The sequence below is a fragment of the Rhinoderma darwinii genome, chromosome 1, assembly GCF_050947455.1.
Source record: "Rhinoderma darwinii isolate aRhiDar2 chromosome 1, aRhiDar2.hap1, whole genome shotgun sequence".
NCBI classification, from domain to species: Eukaryota; Metazoa; Chordata; class Amphibia; order Anura; family Rhinodermatidae; genus Rhinoderma; species Rhinoderma darwinii.
This window is the reverse complement of record NC_134687.1, coordinates 244705397-244729546: the sequence shown is the minus strand read 5'-3', so window position 1 is coordinate 244729546 and position 24150 is coordinate 244705397. Positions and strand designations below refer to the sequence as shown.

General features: G+C 43.1%; 1 protein-coding gene across 1 annotated transcript in view; it reads left to right on the top strand.

Moving 5' to 3' along the window:
* The window catches only part of ZAP70 (zeta chain of T cell receptor associated protein kinase 70), a 191166-nt gene that overhangs the window by 31417 nt on the left and 135599 nt on the right, over positions 1-24150 (top strand). The window contains exons 4-6 of the mRNA XM_075863202.1: positions 18727-18865; positions 20455-20536; positions 23287-23321. Coding sequence (XP_075719317.1) covers positions 18727-18865; positions 20455-20536; positions 23287-23321 — 256 coding nt within the window. The remainder of the gene's footprint in view (positions 1-18726; positions 18866-20454; positions 20537-23286; positions 23322-24150) is intronic.

Genomic DNA, 24150 nt, shown 5'->3' with positions numbered 1-24150 from the left:
CCAATGCGGTGCCAATGGTTTCCATTTGTGTCAGCTGTGCAAGGGTTCCATAGTTTTGACGTAATGAGTACTGTAGTCGACTACGGTATTCATTCCGTCAAAATGACGGAACCCTTGCACAACTGACACAAACGGAAACCATTGGCACCGGATCCGTCACCGGTTTCCGTTTGTGTCAGTCAGGGCTCCGACGGAAAGCTCAGACGGAATGTCGGAAATGAGCCCTGGCACAGATGTGAACGAAGCTTTAGTCAGATGTTCTATGGTACACAGGGGCGTAACTAGGAAAGACTGGGCCCCATAGCAAACTCTTGACTGGGCCCGTCCTGGGTGCCACAAGCAGCCCCCCTTATAAATAGTGCCCCTGTAGAATGTGCCATACAGCCCCCCTGTAGACAGTGCTATATAGCCCCGCCTATAGACTGTGTAAAACCCCATTTGTAGATAGCGCCCTCACCTCCCCCTTGTAGATAGTGCCATACAGCCCCCCCTGTAGATATCACCATAAAGCCCCCACTGTATATAGCACTCTACAGCTCCCACTGTATATAGTGCCACACAGCCCCACTCCCTTGTATACAGTGCTCACAGACCCCTCTTAGTAGGATGTGCAGCACACAGATCCCTGTAAATTGCGCCACACTCAGCCCCCCTGTAGATAGAACCACAGCCCTCCCCCTTGTAAATAGTGCCATTCAGTTCCCCCATATGTATAGTGCCACATAGCCCCCCTTGTGTATAGTGCCACGCAGCTCCCCCTTGTGTATAGTGCCACACAGCCCCCCTTTGTGTATAGTGCCACACAGCCCCCCCTTATGTATAGTGCCACAAGGCAATGGCGCATCCAAGAAAGTTGTATCAGCCAGGGAGATGTCACTCAAACATAGAAAGGTGGGTTTGGAGGCAGGAATATGTGACTCTTCAGGATAGCGGCACCACCCCATGACCCTCTAATGAGTAATTAGCATATAGTGTGTGTCGTTTTAAAAGTGGATTTTAAGGATTTTGCTGCATCTGAAAAAAACATACAAGGGAATGTTTGGAAATATTGTCAGGTCATGTATTACCGCATGGTGGCGGTTCAAGGGGTTAAAACTACCTGACAGATTCCTATTAAATTTTCAATGAATTGAGAACAATTCCATCTGCCCTGCAATTTTGTTATTATAAATATATTCTATATAACTACAGATCCAGAACCAAGCTCTGACATATATACAGTACCACAACCAAGCCCAGTACATAAATACAGCACTAGAACAAAGCTAAGTACATATATACAGCACCAGAACAAAGCTCAGTACATACATACAGTAGCACAACCAAGATCAGTACATATATACAGCACCAGAACAAAGCTCTGACATTTATACAGTACCAGAACAAAGCTCAGTACATAAATAAAGCGCTAGAACCAAGCTCAGTACATAAATACAGCACTAGAACCAAGCTCTGACATATATACAGCACCAGAACCAACCTCAGTACATAAATACAGCACTACAACCAAGCTCAGTACATATATACAGCACCAGAACCAAACTCATTACATATATGCACAGCACCAAAACCAATCTCATACATATATACAGCACCAGAACCAAGCTCAGTACTTACATACAGCATCAGAACCAAGATCAGTACATATATACAACACTAGAACAAATACAGCTCAATTTAGTGCAACCCCTGCCGTATAGGTTTGTATGGCGTAAAACTACAGCTCCCAGCATGGCCCGAACAATGGTAAGGATATGCTGGGAGATGCTGTTTCACAAAAAAATATCATATCATAATCATCTCGCTGCAGATCACACAGTGACTACAATACTAATCAGAGGCAGAATAAACATTTACATTAAGTGACTCACCGGTGACGTCTCAGATTCTAGTTCTTTTCTTCTCCCTCCGGTCCAGACCTCTATGATGGATTTCTACCGGCCATGACCCATTTCTGCAGTTTTCCGCTCAGATGTCTTCAGCTTCTCACTTTTAAAACATTTCTGCACCTATAAACAAAGTTAATATTCTCAACACCTCTAAATATAATAAAGCACCATACACTGCACCTCTAACTATAATAGCGCCATACACTGTGTCCCTGATTATAATAGTACCATATACTATGTCACACACACACCGTTCCCCCTGTAGATAGTGACTCCATAGCCCCCTATAGATAGTGACCCCCATAGAGCCACTGTAGATAGTGACCTACATAGAAGCCCCTGTAGATAGTGTCCCACATACAGCCCTCTGTAGATAGTGCCCACATATGGACTCCAGAACCGCAAGGCAATACTGCTAAGCACTGAGCCACCGTGCTGCCCTACATATAGCTTCCCCTATAGATAGTGCTCCACGTATAGCCCACCTCTGTAGATAGTGTCTCACATATAGCTCCCCCTGTATATAGTGTCCCACATATAGCCTACCCCTGTAGACTGTGCACTACATATAGCCACCCTGTTGCTAGTGCCCCACAGGTAACCCACCCCTGTATATAGTGTCCCACATGTAGCCCACCCCTATAGAAAGTACCCTAAAAAAATAGCTCCCCTATAGATAGTGCTCTACATATAGCCCACCCCTGTATAGTGTCTCACATATAGTGCCCCACATATAGACCCCCCTGTAGATAGTGGCCCACATATAGACCCCCTGTAGATAGTGGCCCACGTATAGAGCCCCCTGTATATAGTGGCCCACATATAGACCCCCTGTATATAATGGCCCACATATAGAGCCCCCAGTATATAGTGGCCCACATCCCCAAATATAGACCCCCCTGTAGATTGTGCCCCACATCCCCACATACAGACCTCCCCTTTAGCTTGTACCCCACATATAGACCCCCCTGTATATAGTGGCCCACATATAGACCCCCCTGTATATAATGGCCCACATAAAGACGACCCCCTGTAGATAGACCCCCCACTATAGATAATGCCACTCACATTTTTATGAGGAAAAAAATATATAAACTTGACATATTCACATGATCCCGTTCCCACGCTGTTCACTGGCGATGCAGGCATGCTCTCTTCTGAGCATGTCTGCTGGAGCTGAACGAGCGTCGTCCAATGCCGCTGATTGGAGGGGGCAGAATGACTTGCCCCGTCAATCAGCACCTTCCAATCAGTGTCATTGTAAGGCACTGGATGGTCGGGCATTCAGTGCTAATGCATGTATTTGGCTGCCGCTAGCACCGGGGCCCCCTCCGGTGCTAGAGACAACTACAGGCATGAGACGGCCTGTGTCGCCCAGCCCATACTTGGAGGTTGGGCGGCGCGGGTCCCATAGTAGCGGCGCTACCGCTGTAGCAGCCATAACGGCTGCTAGCGGCGCCACCGGGCATATGGGGGGGTGTCGGCTGGCGGCACGGGCCCCCTCAAGCCCCGGGCCCCGTAGAAGCCGCTACGGCTGCTACTGTGGTAGTTATGACACTGATGGTATACTGAAGTACAATTATAAACATTTCATATGTTTTTAAACTTTTATTGACAAATACATCAAGTTTATGTAAAAACTCCATATTTACAGTGTTGATCCTTCTTTTTCAAGACATTTGCAATTCGCCCTGGCATGCTGGATATCAGCTTCTGGGCCAAATCCTGACTGATGGAAACACATTCGTGCCTAATTAGTGCTTGGAGTTTATCACAATTTCTGTGTTTTTGTTTGTCCACCCGCTTTTTAACCCCTTTTCGCTGCAGCCCTTTTACAGATTTTCATTTTCGTTTTTTCCTCCCCACTTTCCAAAAGCCATAACGTTTATATTTTTCCGGCAATATAGTACTATGAGGGTTTGATTTTTGAGGGACGAGTTGTACTTTTTCGTAGCACCATTTATTTTGCTATAATGTTCACACAGCCTATTTTCAAACTTTGAAATCAATGAAAGATGTTTTCGGCTGTTTTTAGGCACGGTTCCTGAAACGATTTTCGCGTCAAAAACAGCGCCGAAAAACTCAGTGTGAACATACCCTAAGGGTATGTGCACACGGTAACGACAATTACGGCTGAAATTACGGAGCTGTTTTCAGGAGAAAACAGCTCCTGAATTTCAGGCGTAATTGATCGTACACGCGTTTTGCAAGGCGTCAATTACGGCCGTAATTTGAAGCTGTTCTTCATTGAAGTCAATGAAAAACGGCTCAAATTACGTCCCAAGAAGTGTCCTGCACTTCTTTGACGAAGCTGTTATTTCACGCGCCGTCTTTTGACAGCGACGCGTAAAATTACAGGTCGTTGGCACAGTACTTCGGCAAACCCATTGAAATGAATGGGCAGATGTTTGCTGACGTATTTGAGCAGTGTTTTCAGGCGTAATTCGAGGCGTAAAACGCCTCGTTTACGCCTGAAAATAGGTTGTGTGAACCCAATCTTACAGTTCACCCCTCTTACATATAGTTTGTAATCTTCTCCTAGTTTGCTACTTAGCTCATGTGGGCGTATTCCTCCCTGAGGGATCTCCTCTCCCCTCTGTAGATCCCTGCAGACTCTGTCGTGTGTGTTCTACTCCCTCTCTACCCACTGATACAGGTTGATCTGCTGTGCACAACCTCCTTCCCTTCAGGGTATGTGCACACGACAACGCCAATTACGACTGAAATTACAGAGCTGTTTTCAGGAGAAAACAGCTCCAGAATTTCAGACGTTATTGCATGTACTCGCGTTTTTCGCGGTGTCTTTTACGGACGTAATTAGAGCTGTTCTTTATTGGAGTCAATGAAAAACGGCTCCAATTACGTCCCAAGAAGTGTCCTGCACTTCTTTGACGTGGCCGTAATTTTATGCGCCGTCTTTTGACCGCGACGCGTAAAATGACAGCTCATCTGCACAGAACATCGTAAGACCCATTGCAACCAATGGGCAGATGTTTGCCGACGTATTGGAGCCGTCTTTTCAGGCGGAATTCGAGGCCTAAAACGTCTCCATAACGCCTGAAAAGAGGTCGTGTGCACATACCCTCATATTGGTATTTCCCACTGAAGTTAGGCTGTATTCACATCAGCGTTGCTTTCCGTTGAGAGGTTCCATCTGAGCTTTCCGTCGGGGGAACCCCTCAACGGCAGGGCAAACGGAGACCTTAGCTTCCGTTTGCATCACTATTGATCTCTTTACTAATGGTTTCCGTTTGTCACTGTTAGTCGACTGCACTTGTGATTCCGTCAAAACAACGGAACACTTTCACAACGGTGACAAACGGAAACCATTAGCAAAGTTTCCGTCGCCATTAAGATCAATGGTGATGAAAACTCCCCGTAAAAAAGAAGTGCATGTCACTTCTTGAGCCGTTTTTGGAGCAGTTTCTCATTGGGTCAATAGAAAAACAGCTCCAAAAACGGCCGTAAAAAACGGCTTTAAAAACATCTGAAAATCAGAGGCTGTTTTCCCTTGAAAACAGCTCCGTATTTTACAGCTGTTTTTACTTTAGCGTGTGAACATACTCTAATAAATAGCGGAACATCATCACATACAGTGTTTCTCAATATAAACATAATAATTTCGTTTGTGAGGGTATGTTCACACAGCAAACAAAAAACGACTGTAAAATATGGAGCTGTTTTCAAGTGAAAACAGCCTCTGATTTTAAGCCGATTTTATACATCAAACGTATTTTGATGTGTTTTTTACGGCCGTTTTTGGAGCTATTTTTCTATTGACACAATGAGAAACTGCTCCAAAAACGGCTCAAGAAGTGACATGCACTTGTTTTTTACGGGGTGTTTTTTTATGCGCCGTTTTTAAAAACGGCCGTGTAAAAAACGCCCCGTGGGTAATGGAACGCCGTTTTTCCCATAAAAATCAATGGGAAGATGTTTGGAGTCGTTCAGTCTCCGTATTTTTAGCCATTTATCGTGCGGTTATGGCCCAAAAATGCCTGAAAATTGGCCGTGTGAACATACCGTACGGGGTTGTCAAACACTTAGGTCCTGTTCACACAGAGTTTTTTGCAGGCGGAAAAAATCTGCCTCAAAATTAATTTAGGAATTTTGAGGCAGATTTTGACCTGCCTGCACTCTATTTGCCACGTTTTTCAGCCACGGCCATTGAACTTCAATGGGAGGTCAGAGAAGGAAACACCTGAAGAAAGGTCATGACACTTCTTTTTCCCGCGAGCGTTTTCCCCGCGAGCGTTTTCTCTGCTCGCGGGAAAAAAAGCCTCTGCCTAAACTTTGAAATCAATGAAAGATGTTTTCGGCTGTTTTTAGGCACGGTTCCTGAAACGATTTTCGCGTCAAAAACAGCGCCGAAAAACTCAGTGTGAACATACCCTAAGGGTATGTGCACACGGTAACGACAATTACGGCTGAAATTACAGAGCTGTTTTCAGGAGAAAACAGCTCCTGAATTTCAGGCGTAATTGATCGTACACGCGTTTTGCAAGGCGTCAATTACGGCCGTAATTTGGAGCTGTTCTTCATTGAAGTCAATGAAAAACGGCTCAAATTACGTCCCAAGAAGTGTCCTGCACTTCTTTGACGAAGCTGTTATTTCACGCGCCGTCTTTTGACAGCGACGCGTAAAATTACAGGTCGTCGGCACAGTACTTCGGCAAACCCATTGAAATGAATGGGCAGATGTTTGCTGACGTATTTGAGCAGTGTTTTCAGGCGTAATTTGAGGCGTAAAACGCCTCGTTTACGCCTGAAAATAGGTTGTGTGAACCCAATCTTACAGTTCACCCCTCTTACATATAGTTTGTAATCTTCTCCTAGTTTGCTACTTAGCTCATGTGGGCGTATTCCTCCCTGAGGGATCTCCTCTCCCCTCTGTAGATCCCTGCAGACTCTGTCGTGTGTGTTCTACTCCCTCTCTACCCACTGATACAGGTTGATCTGCTGTGCACAACCTCCTTCCCTTCAGGGTATGTGCACACGACAACGCCAATTACGACTGAAATTACAGAGCTGTTTTCAGGAGAAAACAGCTCCAGAATTTCAGACGTTATTGCATGTACTCGCGTTTTTCGCGGTGTCTTTTACGGACGTAATTAGAGCTGTTCTTTATTGGAGTCAATGAAAAACGGCTCCAATTACGTCCCAAGAAGTGTCCGGCACTTCTTTGACGTGGCCGTAATTTTATGCGCCGTCTTTTGACCGCGACGCGTAAAATGACAGCTCATCTGCACAGAACATCGTAAGACCCATTGCAACCAATGGGCAGATGTTTGCCGACGTATTGGAGCCGTCTTTTCAGGCGGAATTCGAGGCCTAAAACGTCTCCATAACGCCTGAAAAGAGGTCGTGTGCACATACCCTCATATTGGTATTTCCCACTGAAGTTAGGCTGTATTCACATCAGCGTTGCTTTCCGTTGAGAGGTTCCATCTGAGCTTTCCGTCGGGGGAACCCCTCAACGGCAGGGCAAACGGAGACCTTAGCTTCCGTTTGCATCACTATTGATCTCTTTACTAATGGTTTCCGTTTGTCACTGTTAGTCGACTGCACTTGTGATTCCGTCAAAACAACGGAACACTTTCACAACGGTGACAAACGGAAACCATTAGCAAAGTTTCCGTCGCCATTAAGATCAATGGTGATGCAAACGGAAGCTAAGGTTTCTGTTTGCCTTTCCGTTGAGGAGTTCCCCCTATGGAAAGCTCAGACGGAACCCCTCAACGGAAAGCAACGCTGATGTGAACAGGCCCTTACACTGTGCTACTCTGAGAGGAGGGAGGGGAAGAGCATAGAGAGCAGACTCTCAGTAAAACAGACAGATAATGTCAGCCCTGAGCCAACAGCAGCCAGGAGCAGTGGGCTGTCGGTAACTACAGTCCCGGCCAAAAGTTTTGAGACTGACACATATGTTGGTTTTCACAAAGTTTGCTGCTTCAGTGTTTTTAGATCTTTAAGGCTATGTTAACATCTGTGTCAGGGAACGGAGTCCTGACTGACATGAACGGAAACCATACGTTTCCAATGCGGTGCCAATGGTTTCCATTTGTGTCAGCTGTGCAAGGGTTCCATAGTTTTGACGTAATGAGTACTGTAGTCGACTACGGTATTCATTCCGTCAAAATGACGGAACCCTTGCACAACTGACACAAACGGAAACCATTGGCACCGGATCCGTCACCGGTTTCCGTTTGTGTCAGTCAGGGCTCCGACGGAAAGCTCAGACGGAATGTCGGAAATGAGCCCTGGCACAGATGTGAACGAAGCTTTAGTCAGATGTTCTATGGTACACAGGGGCGTAACTAGGAAAGACTGGGCCCCATAGCAAACTCTTGACTGGGCCCGTCCTGGGTGCCACAAGCAGCCCCCCTTATAAATAGTGCCCCTGTAGAATGTGCCATACAGCCCCCCTGTAGACAGTGCTATATAGCCCCGCCTATAGACTGTGTAAAACCCCATTTGTAGATAGCGCCCTCACCTCCCCCTTGTAGATAGTGCCATACAGCCCCCCCTGTAGATATCACCATAAAGCCCCCACTGTATATAGCACTCTACAGCTCCCACTGTATATAGTGCCACACAGCCCCACTCCCTTGTATACAGTGCTCACAGACCCCTCTTAGTAGGATGTGCAGCACACAGATCCCTGTAAATTGCGCCACACTCAGCCCCCCTGTAGATAGAACCACAGCCCTCCCCCTTGTAAATAGTGCCATTCAGTTCCCCCATATGTATAGTGCCACATAGCCCCCCTTGTGTATAGTGCCACGCAGCTCCCCCTTGTGTATAGTGCCACACAGCCCCCCTTTGTGTATAGTGCCACATAGCCCCCCTTATGTATAGTGCCACAAGGCAATGGCGCATCCAAGAAAGTTGTATCAGCCAGGGAGATGTCACTCAAACATAGAAAGGTGGGTTTGGAGGCAGGAATATGTGACTCTTCAGGATAGCGGCACCACCCCATGACCCTCTAATGAGTAATTAGCATATAGTGTGTGTCGTTTTAAAAGTGGATTTTAAGGATTTTGCTGCATCTGAAAAAAACATACAAGGGAATGTTTGGAAATATTGTCAGGTCATGTATTACCGCATGGTGGCGGTTCAAGGGGTTAAAACTACCTGACAGATTCCTATTAAATTTTCAATGAATTGAGAACAATTCCATCTGCCCTGCAATTTTGTTATTATAAATATATTCTATATAACTACAGATCCAGAACCAAGCTCTGACATATATACAGTACCACAACCAAGCCCAGTACATAAATACAGCACTAGAACAAAGCTAAGTACATATATACAGCACCAGAACAAAGCTCAGTACATACATACAGTAGCACAACCAAGATCAGTACATATATACAGCACCAGAACAAAGCTCTGACATTTATACAGTACCAGAACAAAGCTCAGTACATAAATAAAGCGCTAGAACCAAGCTCAGTACATAAATACAGCACTAGAACCAAGCTCTGACATATATACAGCACCAGAACCAACCTCAGTACATAAATACAGCACTACAACCAAGCTCAGTACATATATACAGCACCAGAACCAAACTCATTACATATATGCACAGCACCAAAACCAATCTCATACATATATACAGCACCAGAACCAAGCTCAGTACTTACATACAGCATCAGAACCAAGATCAGTACATATATACAACACTAGAACAAATACAGCTCAATTTAGTGCAACCCCTGCCGTATAGGTTTGTATGGCGTAAAACTACAGCTCCCAGCATGGCCCGAACAATGGTAAGGATATGCTGGGAGATGCTGTTTCACAAAAAAATATCATATCATAATCATCTCGCTGCAGATCACACAGTGACTACAATACTAATCAGAGGCAGAATAAACATTTACATTAAGTGACTCACCGGTGACGTCTCAGATTCTAGTTCTTTTCTTCTCCCTCCGGTCCAGACCTCTATGATGGATTTCTACCGGCCATGACCCATTTCTGCAGTTTTCCGCTCAGATGTCTTCAGCTTCTCACTTTTAAAACATTTCTGCACCTATAAACAAAGTTAATATTCTCAACACCTCTAAATATAATAAAGCACCATACACTGCACCTCTAACTATAATAGCGCCATACACTGTGTCCCTGATTATAATAGTACCATATACTATGTCACACACACACCGTTCCCCCTGTAGATAGTGACTCCATAGCCCCCTATAGATAGTGACCCCCATAGAGCCACTGTAGATAGTGACCTACATAGAAGCCCCTGTAGATAGTGTCCCACATACAGCCCTCTGTAGATAGTGCCCACATATGGACTCCAGAACCGCAAGGCAATACTGCTAAGCACTGAGCCACCGTGCTGCCCTACATATAGCTTCCCCTATAGATAGTGCTCCACGTATAGCCCACCTCTGTAGATAGTGTCTCACATATAGCTCCCCCTGTATATAGTGTCCCACATATAGCCTACCCCTGTAGACTGTGCACTACATATAGCCACCCTGTTGCTAGTGCCCCACAGGTAACCCACCCCTGTATATAGTGTCCCACATGTAGCCCACCCCTATAGAAAGTACCCTAAAAAAAATAGCTCCCCTATAGATAGTGCTCTACATATAGCCCACCCCTGTATAGTGTCTCACATATAGTGCCCCACATATAGACCCCCCTGTAGATAGTGGCCCACATATAGACCCCCCTGTAGATAGTGGCCCACGTATAGAGCCCCCTGTATATAGTGGCCCACATATAGACCCCCTGTATATAATGGCCCACATATAGAGCCCCCAGTATATAGTGGCCCACATCCCCAAATATAGACCCCCCTGTAGATTGTGCCCCACATCCCCACATACAGACCTCCCCTTTAGCTTGTACCCCACATATAGACCCCCCTGTATATAGTGGCCCACATATAGACCCCCCTGTATATAATGGCCCACATAAAGACGACCCCCTGTAGATAGACCCCCCACTATAGATAATGCCACTCACATTTTTATGAGGAAAAAAATATATAAACTTGACATATTCACATGATCCAGTTCCCACGCTGTTCACTGGCGATGCAGGCATGCTCTCTTCTGAGCATGTCTGCTGGAGCTGAACGAGCGTCGTCCAATGCCGCTGATTGGAGGGGGCAGAATGACTTGCCCCGTCAATCAGCACCTTCCAATCAGTGTCATTGTAAGGCACTGGATGGTCGGGCATTCAGTGCTAATGCATGTATTTGGCTGCCGCTAGCACCGGGGCCCCCTCCGGTGCTAGAGACAACTACAGGCATGAGACGGCCTGTGTCGCCCAGCCCATACTTGGAGGTTGGGCGGCGCGGGTCCCATAGTAGCGGCGCTACCGCTGTAGCAGCCATAACGGCTGCTAGCGGCGCCACCGGGCATATGGGGGGGTGTCGGCTGGCGGCACGGGCCCCCTCAAGCCCCGGGCCCCGTAGAAGCCGCTACGGCTGCTACTGTGGTAGTTATGACACTGATGGTATACTGAAGTACAATTATAAACATTTCATATGTTTATTGACAAATACATCAAGTTTATGTAAAAACTCCATATTTACAGTGTTGATCCTTCTTTTTCAAGACATTTGCAATTCGCCCTGGCATGCTGGATATCAGCTTCTGGGCCAAATCCTGACTGATGGAAACACATTCGTGCCTAATTAGTGCTTGGAGTTTATCACAATTTCTGTGTTTTTGTTTGTCCACCCGCTTTTTAACCCCTTTTCGCTGCAGCCCTTTTACAGATTTTCATTTTCGTTTTTTCCTCCCCACTTTCCAAAAGCCATAACGTTTATATTTTTCCGGCAATATAGTACTATGAGGGTTTGATTTTTGAGGGACGAGTTGTACTTTTTCGTAGCACCATTTATTTTGCTATATAATGTACTAGGAAACGGGAAAAAGATTATTTGTGGGGTAGAAAATGAAAAAAAAACAGTGATTCCTCCATGGTTTTTTGCGCGCAGTTTTTACGGAATTCATGGTGCAATTAAAACAACATGTTAACTTTATTCTGTGGGTCAATACGATTACGGCAATACCAAATATATATAGTTTTTTCTATATTTTACTACTTTTACAAGTAAAAACCTAAGTCGCCAAATTCCGAGAGCCATAACTTTTAAATTTTTCCGTCAATTAAGTGGTATGAGGGCTTATTTATTGTGGGATAAGCTGTAGTTTTTAGCATGGCATCTCAGTGGGCAACACGGTGGCTCAGTGGTTAGCATTCTTGCCTTGCAGCGCTGGGGTCCTGGGTTCAAATCCAACCAATTCTTATATAGCACCAACATATTATGCAGCTATTATACAGAGGTCCTCTTTTTTACTGTCCCCATTGGGGTCCACAGTCTAAATTCCCTATTTATATATTTTTGGGGTGTGGGAGTAAACTGGAGTACCCAGAGGAAACCCACACAAACACGTCTGCATGGAGTTTGTATGTTCTCCCCGTGTTTGTGTGGGTTTCCTCTGGGTACTCCAGTTTCCTCCCACACCCCAAAAACATACCAATAGGGAATTTAGACTGTGGGCCCCAATGGGGACAGTAAAAAAGAGGACCTCTGTATAATAGCTGCATAATATGTTGGCGCTGTATAAGTAACTGAAATAAATAAATAATACCATTTTGGTGTACATGCGACAGTTTGATCACTTTTTATTTCATTTTTTGTGGGAGATTAGGTGACCAATAAATAGAGATATTAGAATTTTATTTTTTTTACGCGTTCACTGTGTGGGTTAATTAATGATATATTGTAATAGTTCAGACTTTTACGGACACGTCAATACCAATTATGTTTATTTATTTTTTTTACTATGCTCTAGGACGAAAATGGGAAAAGGGTTTCTTTTTTTTAACTTTTAATTTTTAAATTTTTTTTACACAAAAAAACAACTTTATTTAACTCATTTTTACTTTTTTTATTAGTCCCCCTAGGGGACTTCAACCAGCGATCGTTAGATTGCTTGCACGATATACTGCAATACTAATGTATTGCAGTATATCGTAATTCTGACAGGCATCTATTAAGCCCTGCCGGCGGCAGGGCTTAATAGGTGCACAAAGATGGCGGACAAGGGGGCCTTCATTAGGCCCCCAGGCAGCCATAGCAACCATCGCCCCCCTGCGATTGCATTGCGGGGGGCGCGATGAGCTGTTAGAGGGGGTCACCCCATCTTTCTAACGATTTAAATGCTGCGGTCGCTATTGACCGCGGCATTTATCGAGTTAAACTAGCGGGATCACGCTTGAGCGCGATGTCGTTCGTTACTCTGAAGTGTCGGCTGTAACAAACAGCCATCACCGGCATTGTATGGAGCGGGTTCACTCCGTGAGCCAGTTCCATACTTCCCCTACCCGACTTTGGCGTATGGATACGTCAAATGTCGGGAAGGGGTTAAGGATTGCCCACAGGTTCTCAATGGGATTGAGATCTGGAGAGTTTCCTGGCCATGGATCCAAAATTTCAATGTTTTGTTCAGCGAGCCACTTAGTTATCACTTTTGCCTTGCGACATGGAGTTCCATCATGCTGGAAAAAGCATTGTTCATCTCCAAACTTCTCCTGGATCGTTGGGAGAAGTAGCGCTTGGAGGATGTTTACATACTATCATTTATTCATGACAGTGTTCTTATGCAAAATTGTGAGTGAGCCTACTCCCTTGGATGAAAAGCAACCCCACATATGAATGGTCTAAGGATTCTTAACTGTTGGCATGACACAGGACTCGGAGAGAGCTCACGATTTCTTCTCCGGTTAATCATTTTTCAGATGTCCCAGACAGTCTGAAGGGGGCTTCATCAGAGAAGATAACTTTCCCCCCGTCCTCTGCAGTCCAATCCCTGTACTTACTGCAGAATGTCCTTGATGTAAATCTTGGAAAAAAGTGGCTTCCTTGTTGCCCTTCTTGACACCAGACCAGTCTCCAAAAGCCTTCGCCCCACTGTACGTACAGATGTACTGACACCTGCCCTTCTGCCATTCCTGAGGAAGCTCTGTACTAGTAACAGGAGACGGTCCTGGCACTTGCTGGACTTTCTTGGGCGCCCTGAAGCCTAGTTCACAGCAATTGAACCTCTGTCCTTGAAGTTTTTGATGATCCGATAAATGGTTGATTTAGGGGAAATCTTACAAGCAGCAATGTCCTTGCCTGTAAAGCCCTTTTGATGTGTTCGCAGGGTGTCACTGGTTGGCATCGCAGCCTGGGGGCCTAATGAAGGCCCCCAGGTCTGCCATCTTTGTACACCTATTAAGCCCTGCCTCTGGCAGGGCTTAATAGAAGCCTGTCAGAAACATGATATACTGCAATACATTAATATTGCAGTATATAGTGCAAGCGATCCAATGATTGCTGGTTCAAGTCCCCTAGGGGGACGAGTAAAATAAAGTTTTTTTTATTTACACAAAAATAAAAATATTAACCGCTTCCCGACCGCCCACTGTATATTCACGTCGGCATTTGCTGGGCTCTGTGCAGTGCCGACGTGAATTCACGGTGGGTGTTAAAAGCGCGATCCGGGTGTCTCAGAGTAGCGCTGACACCCGGATCGCGCTGTTATCACCTACCTCTGTTCCCAGAGATATGGTCGGGACCTGATTAGTTCAGGTCCCGGTCATGTGATCGCAGGGAAAGTGTGTTGTAGCAACGAACTGGAAAGTTTGTTGCTATAACAAACTGGAAAGTTTGTTGCTACAACAAACTTTCCCGGTGACCGATTGCTGGTGCTGCAGTCGGTTACAAGGCAGAACCGGGGGCCATATAACGGCCCCCGGGTCTGCCATGCACAGCAGCCTATGAGAACCAGCCGGATGCCGGTCCTCATAAGCTTCCTGTCAGTGTGACTCTCAGCGCCACACTGACAGTTTATAATACGTTACACTACCTAGATAGTGTAATGTATTATAGCAGCGATCAGTGCTGCCAGGCTTCAAGTAAAACAAGTAAAAAGTAAAAAATAAAGTAATACAATTTTTATAAAAGTGTAAAAACAAGTTATAAAAGTAACAAAAAAAAAGAATGCTTTTTTTCCTATAATAAGACTTTTATTATAGGAAAAAAATGAAAATGTTAAAAAAAAGTACACATATTTGGTATCGTCGCGTTCGTAACGACCCAAACTATAAAACTATAATATTATTTTTCCCGCACGGTGAACACCGAAAAAAAATAATTAAAAAACAGTCAGAATCACTTTTTTTTGGTCATCAACCCTCCCAAAATATAGAATAAAAAGTGATCAAAAAGTCGCATGTACCCCAAAATAGTACCAATGAAAATTACAACCCGTCCCGCAAAAAACAAGCCCTTACACCGCTTTTTTGACGGAAAAATAAAACGTTATGGCTCTCAGAATATGGGGACACAGAAAATAAATAATTTTATCAAAGTGATTTTATTGCGCAATCACCACAAAACATAAAAAACCTATATACATCTGGTATCGCCGTAATCGTACCGACCCGCAGAATAAAGTAAAATGTCATTTATACCGCACGGTGAATACTATAAAAAAAAAAAAATACAAAAAACCTTGTCAGAATTTATGTTTCTTTGTCACTTTGCTTCCAAAAAAATCTAATAAAAAGTGATTAAAAAAAATCACATGTACCCTGAAATGGTACCAATGAAAAGTACAGATTGTCCCGCAACAAATAAGCCCTCACACAGCTCCGTTGGAGAAAAAATAAAAAAGTTCTGGCTTTCAGAATATGGCGATGCAAAATGGGCAGAGTGTTCCAAAAGCGGATAGGATCGGGCGCCATTTATCAGTGGGACACCTGCCACATATCTGCGGATTATTATTTATGTACCCCATTATTATACCCTCTTATTATGCCCTGATGTTCTCCGCACAGGTTACATGTGCCCCCACATTATAAACTGAAATACCAGCAAAACCCCAAACAGAACAGTTACCAAGCAAAATCTGCGCTCCAAAAGCCAAATGGCGTTCCCTCCCTTCTGAGCCCCACAGCGTGCCCAAACACAAGCTTACGTCCACATATATGATATTTTATATCCGGGAGAACCCGCACAACATTGTATGAGGTATTTGTCTTCAGTGGCACAAACTGGGCACAATATATTGTGCATTAAAATGGCACATCAGTGTAAAATTTTAATTTTCACTTTGCACCATCCGCTGCGCATTAACGCCTTGGCGCACCACGACTTAATAGCATGTCGTGGTGCGAGGGGTTATTTATGGAGCGGGCTCATGCGCTGCACACGCTCCATATTCTGCAGGTGTCCGCTGTGTATTACAGCTGACACCCGGGACTAACGGACAGGAACAGCGATCGCGCTGTTACAGGAGCCTGTAAAATGACATTATACTGCAATACATTAGTATTGCAGTGTATTGTACCAGCAACCTAATGATCGCTCGTTCCAGTCCCCTAAAGGGACTTTTGGGAGGTTTCAACTGTTTTGGTACCTCAGGGGCTTTGCATATGCGACATGACACCCGAAAACCATTCCAGCTAAATTTGAGCTCCAAAAGCCAAATATTGTTCCTTCCCTCCTGAGTCCAAACAGCAGTTTATTACCACATATGGCGTATTGCTGTAATCGGGACAAATTGCTTTACAAATTTTGGGGTCATTTTTCTCCTTTATTCATTGTAAAAATTAAACATTTCTATGTTTTTTCAGAAAAAAGTAGATTTTCATTTTCACGGCCTAATTCCACTAAATTCAGCAAAAAAACTGTGGGGTCAAAATGCTAACTATACCCCTAGAACAATTCCTTGAGGGGTGTAGTCTTCAAAATGGGGTCAGTTTTGGGGGGATTCCACGGTTTTGCTTACTCCAGGGCGTTGCAAACGCGACATGGAACTGAAAAATCTGCGCTTCAAAATCCAAATGGCGCTCCTTCCCTTCTGAGCTCTGCTGTGGGTCCAAACAGCAGTTTAGTACCACATATGGGGTATTGGCGTAATTGGGAGAAGTAGCTTTACAAGTTCTGGGGTGCTTTTTAATCTTTATTCCTTGCAAATATATTTTTTTTTTATATTTTTTCAGAAAAAAAGTAGATTTTCACTTTCACAGACAAACTCCAATAAATATAGCAAAATACCTGTGGGGTCAAGATGCTAACTATACCCCTAGATAAATTCCTTGAGGGGTACAGTTTCCAAAACCGTCTCACTTTTGGGGGATTTCCACTGTTTTGGCACCACAAGACCTCTTCAAACCTGACATGGTGCCTAAAATATATTCTAAAAAAAGGAGGCCCCAAAATCCACTAGGTGCTCCTTTGCTTCGGAGGCCGGGATTTCAGTCCATTATCACACTAGAGCCACATGTGGGATATTTCTAAAAACTGCAGAATCTGGGCAATAAATATTGAGTTGCATTTCTCTGGTAAAACCTTCTGTGTTACAGAAAAAAATGTATTATAAATTAATTTCAGCAAAAAAAATTAAATTTGTAAATTTCACCTCTACTGTGCTTCAATTCCTGTGAAGCGCCTAATGGGTTAAGAAACTTTCTGAATGCTATTTTGAATACTTTGAGGGGTGCAGTTTTTAATATGGGGTGATTTATGGGGTCTATCTAGTACATAAGGCCCTCAAAGCCACTTCAGAACTGAACTGGTCCCTGTAAAAATGGCCTTTTGAAATTTTCTTGAAAATGTGAGAAATTGCTGCTAAAGTTCTAAACGTTGTAACGTCCTAGGAAAATAAAATAATGTTCAAAAATCTATGCAAATATAAAGTAGACATATGGAATATATAAAATAGTAACTATTTTGTGTGGTATTGCTATCTGTTTTACAAGCAGATACATTTAAAATGAGAAAAATCATAATTTTTGCAAATTTTCTCTAAATTTTGGTGTTTTTCACAAATAAGCAATGAATTTATTGACCAAATTTTTCCACTAACATAAAGTACAATATGTCACGAGAAAACAATCTCAGAATCGCTTGGATGGGCAAAAGCATTCCGGAGTTATTACCACATAAAGTGACACATGTCAGATTTGAGAAAATGAGGCTGGTCATGAAGGTCAAAATGAGCTCGTTCTTCAAAGGGTTAAAAGTTTCTATTTTTCACCTAAAGCATTGTAAAAAAATAATAAACATTATTGGTGTCACAACGTCTGTAAAAGTCTGAACTATTACAATATAACATTATTTAAGACACATGGTGAACATGGTAAAAAAAACAAATGTAAAACGCCAGAATTGCTGTTTTTTGATCACCTCATCTCCCAAAAAAAAAATGGAACAAAAAGTGATCACATGTACCCCAAAATGGTACTATTAAAAACTGCAGCTCATCCCACAAAATATAAGACCTCATACCATTCAATCGATAGAGAAATAAAAAAGCTATGGCTCTCAGAATACGGCGGCACAAAATAAATGTTATTTTTCACAATTATTTTTTTCCTTGTAAAAGTAGTCAAATATTTAAAAAAAAGCTACATAAATTTGGTATCGCCATAGTCGTTTTGACCCGCAGAATAAGAATAACGTCATTTTAATTGCATGGTGAATGCTGTAAAAACAAAGCATAAAAAACAATGGAGGAATCGCTGGTTTTTTTTTCATATTCCAGTACACAAAGAATTTTTTTCCTGTTTCCTAGTACATTATATGGTACAAAAAAATGGTGCTATGAAAAACTACAACTTGTCCAGCAAAACCCAATTCGATTGATGTGTGGCAACTTGTGCACCATCTTATTTTTGTGGTGCCTGCCCTTTTTTTGTTGTGGTTAAATGCCCTTTTTTGGCATCTAAATTGCAACATGCATTACAGATAAGGTTGGTGTCGGCTAGATTATTATCAAATCATCATTTTTTTTTATTAAAGGATAAGAGAGAGGAAGGAACCTGGTACATTTGCCCTGTCAATAGTTTATGGAAAGACAGTCTACCACTATAAGATTGACCTTGACAAGTCTGGAAAGTATGCAATACCTGAAGGCAATAAGTTTGATACATTGTGGCAGGTAAGTACAATCATAATGTTGTTGGGTGCTCTAATACATTCTTTTTATTTCTCCTTTACGGCTCATGCACATAGCCGTATTATAACTCCTCACAATCTTTGAGTTGTATGGAGCCATAATACGGCACTCATAGACGTATTTAGGGCTCTGCGGTACCTCTGAATGACTCCAATTTATCGTTGAGGTTTTTTCATTGAACCAAAAATTGTGGCATGCTTGTCTTTAAGGACAGAAGATTGACACCCGTCTCAACCATGTCCCCACCTTTCCCCTCAAATAAAGACTCAACCACCTTAGGCTATGTTCACACAGAGTTTTTTGCAGGAGGAAAATTCCTCCTGCAAAAACTGCTCCAGACGTTTTTTGCACAGTGGTTTGACAAAAACTCGTCAAAACACTCGTCGAGGTGTTTTTTTTATCCTTTCTGACTGATTGAAATGGGGTTTTGGAGACGGAAACCGCCTCAAGATGGGTCATGTCGCTTCTTTTTACCACGACGCGTTTTAAAATCAATGGGAGGCATTTTCGGGCGGTTTTTGATGAGTTTTGCGGAGCGGATTCTGCGCCAAAAAACTCGTCAAAAAACTCTGTGTGAAGAGGGCCTTATGGTGCAAGGCCATAGCAGCCATATTTATTAAACAAATATTATCATAAATAACTTTTCCATAAAGAACTTTACATAAAAATAAAATGACAGGTAATCAGCAAACGTCGTAGAACCTATTACCCTGTTCTATCTTCTCCATTTTTGAAGGAAAAACGATCCTTAGGGGCAGTCTCCATTTCGTCCCCTACTTTCCAAGTAAGGTAAAACACCTTACCCCTAGACGTCCAAAGCTGGTCTAAGGGCACCGAATAAAACCTATCCAACTATTCCTGGGGGGCTCCTTCCCCCCAGGACTCCATTCGTTGTATTACACCATAAATTCAGATGCACGGCCCATTTTCGTGCAGCTGACCATAAAATTTCTGCCTCCAAGGACCCCTTTTGCCTGCTCCTGACAAACTGCTAAGACAACCAATAGCCCCTTATACCCTTACCGGGCGGGTGGGCGGGAACTTCTCTGTACTGGCACCAACTGAGGTACCCTCCTCTTACCACCTCCTTTATATATCCCCTACCAAGGCCATGCCCACACTCCTATCTAGTGGCCTAAACTAAATATTGCAGACTTCCATCACTTTATTTCCACTAACCCCATTAATGATCCTGCTTACTTCTACCCCAGTCAAGCCGCACTCCGCTACGGTTTCACCCCGCTCCATTGCTCTCCTTATTGGATGCTGTATTACAGTGCTATTCTGCCCTAGAAGCATTGCTTTTAGGAGTGAATAGCCCAGTAATACAGTGGCATATGCAGCACCATTTGATGGGATTTGAAGTCTACACCATATGGCCATACCGCCAAGTCTTCGTTTGCCTCTGTACTGTCTCCTGCACACGGCTCTGCTGTGTGTGTGAGGCCTAAAGGTGAGTGTATTATGTCATGTACATTATTCTTAGATATTCATGCACATTATATCATAGAACGTGTATGACTAAAGCAACAAATATATAACTATTAAACTTTTTCTCGTCATTTGTTAAGCTTGTGGAGTACTTAAAACTCAAATCTGATGGAGTTATTACAGTTCTAAAGGAAGGCTGTCCAAATGGCAACACATTTGCTGGTGAGTCAGAAAAATTTAAAAGTTTGGCAAAATAAACAACATTACTAAGACTGAGATATATCCAGTAGAATTAAATATTGTGTATTAACAATTTAAAATTAATGTAATCAGAAAACATATTATTTTAGTTTTTTTTTATTATAAACATATATTTTTTTAAAATGTTGTGGTATTTTTTATTTGACTATTAATTGAGCTAGTTCTTTTCCAGAAGGAAGAAAATCTGAGTAGTTTGTTAAGGCTCTATAAGGGACATTGAGTAAAGTGGCACTAGAGATACAGTTTTCTTCCTTTTTGCATACTTTTCTCAGGGAGCATTACCCTAAAGATTCCCAACCAGCTCGATCTCTTCAAGGACAATGTCATGGCTGTGGGGTATGTGGACCCACTGGGCCGCTCCACCGTAGCGGAGAAGCAGCTGATCAAACAACAGTCAATGATAGTCTATAGGATGAGAGTACCTGGTAGAAGACTTGTGCCGGACTGTTGGAAACTTGGCTTGTGCCAAACTATCTGAAACAGGCTTGTGCTCGATAACAGGACTTGTCTTGGATACAGGACATGGATACAGACGTCGACACAGACACTTGACTTGGCACGGACACTTGACTTGGCACGGACACTTGACTTGGCACGGATACTTGACTTGGCACAGACCCTTAACATGACATGGACACAGAACACGGATAATGTAGTCGGCTGAGATAGTTGACTTGACTTGGACACAAATACTGAATATGGGATACAGGTTACAAGATACGGGATGCAAGAGACAGCTAAGGAACCATTTGCAGAACAAATATGGGTAGACACAACATTGTTCAGGCAAGGAATGAATGAGCAGAGTTTCTTTTGTAGTTCCTGGTATGCCGAGATACGTTGGGGGAGATTTTCCACCAGAAAAATCTCCTCCAACCTTTCCCAGCATACCAGGAACTACAAAAGGAACTCTGCCCATTTATTGCACCCTACGAGCAGAAGTAGCCGAAGTAGCAGACGTAGCTGAGGACAGTAATGCGTGCCGGCGTCTCAGAGGAGGGAGACGCTGGCTAGAGTTCACTGTTCTGTGGCCGCTGGAGGCCATTACAGACAAATCAGTACCTCCTGATTATCCATTTAAGAAAAATGCTAGAATATTCTGTTTTTCACACTAGCCAATGGTGTACACACTAGGCTAAGATTTCCTGTTTTCTGCAGCTCACTTTCCAGCTTTGCAGTGTAGACTGGGTCAGGGTCGGAGAGTTATTCCATTATAATTAGCAGTTTAAAGGCTATGGATACCTTTGACATGGAAAAAGGGATTTATACATAAGTTAGTGATGACCTTAAGTTAAAAAATTTGAGTTAACTTTCAGGCTGCAGTCTCCATTTTCAGACCCCCTGTACTGCTGTCCCCTTCTGCAGCCCATAAGGAGTCCTGACAGAATCTGTTGCTGAAGAGTAATTTCCCTCTTCTGAATACCTCCCAACCATCCAATTTTTGCAGGATTATTCTGCGAACGTGTCGCTGAGCTTAGCCAAATTCACATTAAAGTTAATGTGTTCCCAGGATGTTGTGTAGGCGTTTCCAGCAGGATCGTGCTTAAAAGTGTTCTGTGCATGGGAATGCAAATATTGGGAGGTATGCATCCGTCTATTTTCACACAGATGCATAACCTGTGTGATTCACACCCTCTGAGTGCGTGCTTTCCTCTGTATCTACACTGTACAGATATTGTGATCTTCCCTCCCTGAAATGTCCTCCCTCTCCACAATTTGAATAGCCATGTACAACTTCCTCTCTATCCCTGCTGCTATCTCTAACACCAGAAAAAGAAAGAGAAAGAAAACAGAAAGAGCTGACGCAGCCACGAGCAGTGTGCTCTTGGTTCTATGTCAGAATCAGGAGGGAAACCAGCTATGTACGGGAGTTATGCAGACTCTGCAGCAGCAAAATGATGGGAAAAATTGTAATGAAAACTATTTAGAAAGTTGCTTAATTTCGTATACAGTAAGCAAATCAACAATAAATATGAATTTCAGAGCAATGGTGTTTACAGCCTACCAGATGTATGCTCTACTGTACTGCTGGAGGCCTCAATAAGGCAGGATAGCAACATTACATACTCAAATAAGTAGCTCCTCTGTCACTCCTTGGTCTCAGAGGGAAGGGTATGTACTCTGTATCTTCCTGAAGACTGTATTAGTCTATTGACGCTTTACTCATCGACAGCTCATTGCAGCTTCCAACAAAAGGCCACGTACCCTGCTGCACTGTCTAAGCAGACAATACAGGAAGAAAGTTTGTGTATCCCTTATGGCCGATCCCAGGAAGGTTTTTTTTTTAATAAAAAAAATTGCTAAGAAACACATTATTTCCCTTCTATGAACTTGCATTTCAAGTATAGTTCCCAACTCAGACATTTATGGCATATCCATGTGCGGCCACATCTCTATTTATTCTCTGCCTAGATGTGGAGGCCTGGCCTGCCTCACCAGGTGAGTCGGTGGTTTACTAATGAAAGTAAAATTAAACCTGAGACATTAACTTTAAAATTATAATGCAATGCATTGCTGACATAGAAAATAATCCACAGGTACAGAAATAATCAATAATCAAACAAGTTTTGGATTAGACTGAATCCCTTTTGTTCTGAAATGAATACTAGCATACGGCTGTCTGATTAAATATGTGTTAATATTTGATTCTGTTTATTATTATTATACCATGATTTATTTACTTGATAGACTTTGTACTTTTATTTCTGCAGGTTTGTGTGCCATTCCTCCATCACTTCCTAAATACGTGAGTACATTTTAGAACTCCATGTATATATGAATTTTCTTAGGTCCCATGCACACGACTGTAAATAAAACGCTGTAATACGGTCCGCAATTACGGCTGCACCCGGTTCTATAAGCTGCGGACACCTTTCCGTATCGCTACGGAAGGGTGTTTGTGCCGTTGAAACGTGCCGGGAAATATGGAGCATGTCCTTTTTGTTTTTTGAGGGCCATGCTCCCATACTTTGTGTTTCATACTTCGCGGGTGTTGGTGGGCACGGCCGTGTGCATGAGGCCTTAGCATTGGCCTTCTTAGAATATGTTTATACATGGCAGAATTGTAGGGTATTTTAAATGTACAAAAAATGCATATCAGCATATGTGCAATGAATCCACGCCACACATTATTTTTATGTCCATACCAAGCAGTGGTTAGAAAATAAAAAAGCGAATATGCCATTACATGCAGATCTGTGAATGGACTCCATGTAAACAAGTACTGTAAGTTCTTTTAGCTGCAACACCTTCCTCCTCAAGAGCTAAGGGACCAAATTAAGAAACATGCCATATGCAAAGTTATATAAACTTTATTAAAGGGGTTTTCCGACTTATTCAAAAGGCTAAGGAAAATTAAAAAAAAGAAGCATTAGGCATTTCACAGCTCCCATAGCGTGCTCTGGTCCTCACAGACGCTGTTTATTTACAGGCCCAGAGCAGCTGCGCTGGAACAACGGGGTATATGTTGGGTTAGTAATGCTTCTTTGTTTGTCTTATTGCTATCCCCCCCCCTGGGACACTTTTTTTAAATTAAGTTGGAAAACTCCTTTAACATAGTCCCAGGGAACTGCAGA